At 41.0% G+C, this 5,308-nt stretch overlaps 1 protein-coding gene across 1 annotated transcript; it reads left to right on the forward strand.

Annotated features, from left to right (window-relative positions):
- The first annotated feature begins 3,491 nt into the window (after positions 1-3,491).
- LOC134220731 (chromosome-associated kinesin KIF4-like) lies at positions 3,492-4,975 on the forward strand. The gene has a single exon (XM_062699829.1). The coding sequence runs from the start codon at positions 3,597-3,599 to the stop codon at positions 4,971-4,973; it is 1,377 nt and encodes a 458-aa protein (XP_062555813.1). The 5' UTR covers positions 3,492-3,596; the 3' UTR covers positions 4,974-4,975.
- The last annotated feature ends 333 nt before the right edge of the window (positions 4,976-5,308 follow it).

The following is a 5,308-nucleotide window of genomic DNA, read 5'->3' on the forward strand; positions in this document are numbered from 1 at the left end:
CTTCCTTCTTCCTGCTTCCTTCTTCCTGCTTCCTTCTTCCTTCTTCCTTCTCCCTTCTTCCTTCTTCATGTTTCCTTTTTTCTTCTACTTTCTTCCTTCTTCCTTCTTGCTTCTTCCTTTTCCTTCTCCCTACTTCCTTCTTGCTTCTTCCTTTTCCTTCTCCCTACTTCCTTCTTGCTTCTTCCTTCTCCCTTCTCCTTTCTTCCTTTTTCCTTCTTCCTTCTTTCTTATTCCTTCTTTCATCTTCCTTCTTCCTTTTCCTTCTTCCTTCTTTTTTCTTCCTTTTTTCCTTCCTGCTTCCTTCTTCCTTCTTCCTTCTTCCTTTTTCCTTCTTCCTTCTTCTTTCTTCCTTCTTCCTTCTTCCTTCTTCCTTCTTCCTGTTTCATTCTTGCTTCTTCCTTCTTACTGCTTCCTTCTTCCTCTTTCCTTCTTACTGCTTCCTTCTTCCTTTTTTTCTTCCTTCTTCCATCTTCCTTCTTCCTTCTTGTTTCTTCCTTCTTATTTTTTCTTCTTTCTTCCTTCTTCCTTCTTCCATCTTGCTTCTTCCTTCTTCCATCTTTCTTGTTCATTCTTCCTTTTCCTTTTTTCCTTCTTACTTCTATCTTTTTCCTGCTTCATGCTTTCTTCTTCTTTCTTTCTTCTTCCTTCTTCCTTCTTCCTTCTTCTTTTCCCCTTCTTCTTTCTACCTTCTTCCTCCTCCCTTCTCCCTTATTCTTTCTCCTTGATTCCTTCTTCCTCATTCCTCTTTCCTTCTTCCTTCATCTTTCTTCCTTTGAACATCTTACTTTCCACTTCACTTAATACGGAAACAAATTTTAACTATTCGGCCAAACGGCATTCGGCCAAAAGTCGTTCGGCCAAATGACCCTTTCGGCCAAATGACATTCGGCCAAATGACATTTGGCCAAATGACCTCAAACCGTTCTACCAAGACAACTGGGCTAGATATCAAGCCAATAACAACCTATACAGGCCCTTAGAGGTCATGTGCATAATTTACGATCTAGTTATGTCTAAACAGGATGTTCTAAAATCTCCAAATTATTCTGTAGTTCAGACCAATTGGTCTACCAAGTTAAATGGATACAATACAAAGGCAATAGCATGCCATAGTGTCCGTACAAGCCCTTAGAGGCCATGAGCTTAATTTACGATCTATATGTGTCCAAAACGAATGTTAGAAGTTCTTCCAATCATTTTGGACTTTGGATAAATTGGTCTACCAAGAGAACTGGAGCTCATACTTGCCCTTAGAGGCCATGTGCATGATTTACGATCTAGATATGTCCAAACCGGATGTTCTAAGTTCTCTAAATCATTCTTGAGCTCAGACAAATTGGTCTACCAAGGCAACTAGCCTCGATGCAAAGTCAATAGCAATCCATGGTGTCCATACAGTGTCTTGGAGGTCATGCGCATGACCAACGGTTTAGATATGTCCAAACCGGATATCTTAACATCTCCAAATCATTCTGGAGTTCAGACAAATTGATCTACGAAGTCATCTGAGGTCGGTACAAAATTCATAGCAAGCCATATTCTCTACCCAGGCCAGTATTTACGATTTAGATATGCTCAAGCCGGATGATTTAAGTTCTACGAATCACTCAGGAGTTCAGACCAATTGATCTACCAAGTCAACTGGGCTCGGTATAAAATAAATAGCAACCCATGGTGTCCATATAGGCCCATAGAAGCCATGCGCATGATTTGCGATTAAGTTATCTGCTCATGATCGCATATTTGTAACATTTGTATTTTGGTTGATTTTTTTAATCGTTTGTTCAACCTCCCTACTAACTCAATCATCTCCAGCTTACCACAGATAAGCAAGATAGTAAAGCCTATTTTACTGTTGTGGGATTAGATGCAGTAAAATGAGCTTTCGGAACGATTCACAGGCCTTTTACAAAATGAACAAAAATGCGAGTGTTACAAATATGTGATCATGGGCAGTTATGTCCAAATTATGTGTTTGAAGCTATCCCAATCATTGTGGAGTTTAAACCATTAGATCTTTCAAGTTCACTAAGCTCGGTTTAAAACCCATGATGTCCCCATAGACCCTTAGAGGCCATGCGCATTATTATCATTTTGGATATTACAATGATATGGCAATGCTAATATAATCTTCCAAACTTAGACGTACATGTTCATGATAGAATTAGAGGCGAAAGTATAGAATTGATAGCTCCGTTAGGATACGGCAGGCATGATATGGATATGTCCAAATTAAATATTCTTAATTTTTCAAATCAGGCTTGAGCTCAGACCAGTTAGTCTACCAAGTCAACTGGCCTCCGTACAAAATCAAAGACTAACCATTGTACTCATATAGGCCTTTACTAGTCATGCAATTTACGAATTAAATGTGTGCATAAATGATGATCGTAGCAGACCAACTACGTTCGGTACAAAATCTATAGCGACTCCATGAGCCTTGGCCTTAAAGGGCCTGTATGAGTTGCTATTGGCTTTGTAATGAACCCAGTTGACATCATAGATCAATTGGTCTGAACTCCAGAATGATTTGCAGAACTTAGAACATCCTGTTTGGACATATCTAGATCGTAAGTTATGCGCATGGCTTCTAAGGGCATGTATGGGTTGTTATTGGCTTGAATCTAGCCCAGTTATGTTGGTAGAACAATTAGTCTCCAGCATGATTTGGAAAACTTCTAACATCTGGTTTGAACATAACCAGATCTTAATTTTTTTCCGCTGGAAATTAGGAATTTAGAAAAATTTTATGAATTTCTCCAGTATTCTCATTTAAGTTTCCACTGAAAATTTTATTCAGAAACAAAAAAATAATAAGGCCGAAATTCTATAAAAATTCTATTCAGAAACGATTACAGGTCACTGTGAAGAAAAAAGTTTTGGTTAAACTTCTTAAAGTGGAGTGTATTTTAGAGTCTAAATAATTTCGGATATGCAACGCCTTCAAGCTGGCCTGACAGGGTCATATTATAGCATACATATTTCTTCTTCTTCTTCTTCTTCTTCATTGGCATTACATCCCCCACTGGGACATTGCCGCCTCGCCGCTTAGTGTTCATTAAGTACTTCCACAGTTATTAACTGCGAGGTTTCTAAGCCATGTTACCATGTTTGCTTTCGTATATCATGGGGCTAACACGATGATACTTTTATGCCCAGGGAATTCGAGACAATTGCCAATCCGAAAATTGTCTAGACCAGCACCGGAAATCGAATCCAGCCACCCTCAGCATGGTCTTGCTTTGTAGCCGCGCATCTCATCGCACGGCTAAGGAGGGCCCCTTACATAGATACATATCTATCTACAAAAATAACCATGTTCGGCAAATATCTGCAACGAGGTGTACACACTGCAGTGAATCTTTAATTCCGGACTCATTATGTGTTCGTTGATCTCAAGGAAGAATTGTTTATCAGATGTATGACTCGTACGCCATATACCACACCAACACGTATTGCCAGGAATAGCCTACTATTCAACTCAACCTACCTGTCAAATTGCCAGTTGTTTAATAAACATCTACTTTGGATTGCCTATTCTCGACAGAACGTAAAAATTCCGAATCAAATTCAAAACAATTTCCATCGTTATTTAAATGAGCGCCAACTCGATCGCAGCGATTCCGGAAACAGTTCAGGTGGCAGTGCGAATAAGGCCCCTGCTGCAGTCGGAGACTCGAATGGGATGCCAAAGCGTTACCGAGCAGCTCAATCCGAGCGAGCCGCAGATACGCGTTCGTGGCAGCGATCAGTTCACGTTCAACCACGTGTTCGACCCCATCTGCAGCCAGCGGGAGATCTACGAGAAAAGTGTCAAATCGATTGTGGAGAAGCTGCTGGAAGGTTTTAATGTTACCATTCTGGCGTACGGACAAACCGGATCCGGCAAGACTTACACGATGGGAACATCGTTCGATGGCAAATATGACGATACCTTGGGGATCATCCCGAGGGCGATGTTGGATCTGTTCGATCGGATCGACGAATATGAGGAGTTTCGATGTGTGGTGACGTGTTCGTTCGTGGAGTTGTATCAAGAGAATGTGTACGACTTGCTTTCGTATCGGAATAGGTTCGAAAAGATGGTGGGAATCAGAGAAGATGCAACCGGTGTGATAATACCGGGACTGACGGAAGTTCCTGTGAACAATGCTGAGGAAGCCCTACGGTGGTTAATCCAAGGTGCCAGTGCCAGGGCGGTTGCTCCAACGTCGATGAATAAGGAATCTAACCGAAGCCACACCATGTTTACACTGACGGTGAGGAAGATCAAACATGAACAGATAGTGACTATATCCAAGCTTCATTTGGTGGATCTGGCTGGGTCAGAACGGTCCAAAAAGACTCGAGCAGTTGGTGATCGGCTTCGCGAGAGTATCCACATCAACAAGGGGCTTTTGGCTTTAGGAAATGTGATCGCTGCGCTTGGATCCGTTAAGAACACCAAAGGGTACATTTCGTATAGAGATTCCAAGCTAACCAGGTTGCTGCAGAACTCACTTGGGGGCAATTCCATTACGCTGATGATTGCATGCGTGTCACCGGCAGACTACAACGTTGATGAAACGCTGAGTACCCTTCGGTATGCTGATCGTGCACTTCGGATTCGAAACAAACCTATCGTCAACGCCGGAGAGCTAAGCATTCGAGACGAAATCGAGCGGCTTAAGCAGGAAAACCAGGATCTTAGAAGAGCATTGGATCAAGCGCAATCAACGCCAATGATTGTATCCAAAAACGACCGTTCTATCAAGAAACTTCAAGAGCAAGTACGAATTTCAAACGCCAAGCTGCAAGAAGTGACGAAAAAGTCAAACCAGCTGGAATTCCGGGCGTCACTAGCAGAAGAAACGTTGGATCGAATCAGCAGTTTGCTTCCACTGAATGATAAGGATAAATTTATACAACGAATCGATGAGATAATGGGCCGTTTTCGAAAAGAAAATTTGTCGTGGAGTCAAAAATCGAACTAAATTAAAACGTATGAATCAAAAAAAAAAGTTCTATATTATTCGTTGGAATCTTGGATAACTTGGGGAAACTATGCCATGAGAAATGATTCACCAATAGCTTAAGCCTGTCATGAACAAAAATTAGTAACTAAAACAGAAATCTATTTAAATATTGGTGGTAATGAACTGTCGTTTTCATTATGTGATTACCGCAACGATTCCGGCGAACTTGTTGACGGCCAAAATAATTAAATCAATTAGCTTTCACTTGTTATTATCAATCACAACTGTCTGCTCTGCATTTCATTTTTCAAATTAATACATCAAACATATAATGACCGGTTCGGTTCCATCCA

The sequence above is a fragment of the Armigeres subalbatus genome, chromosome 3, assembly GCF_024139115.2.
Source record: "Armigeres subalbatus isolate Guangzhou_Male chromosome 3, GZ_Asu_2, whole genome shotgun sequence".
Lineage (NCBI taxonomy): Eukaryota > Metazoa > Arthropoda > Insecta > Diptera > Culicidae > Armigeres > Armigeres subalbatus.

Bases quoted from the DNA above. Each gene is read 5' to 3' on its own strand.
- LOC134220731 (XM_062699829.1), top strand. From the start codon at position 3,597: ATGAGCGCCAACTCGATCGCAGCGATTCCGGAAACAGTTCAGGTGGCA.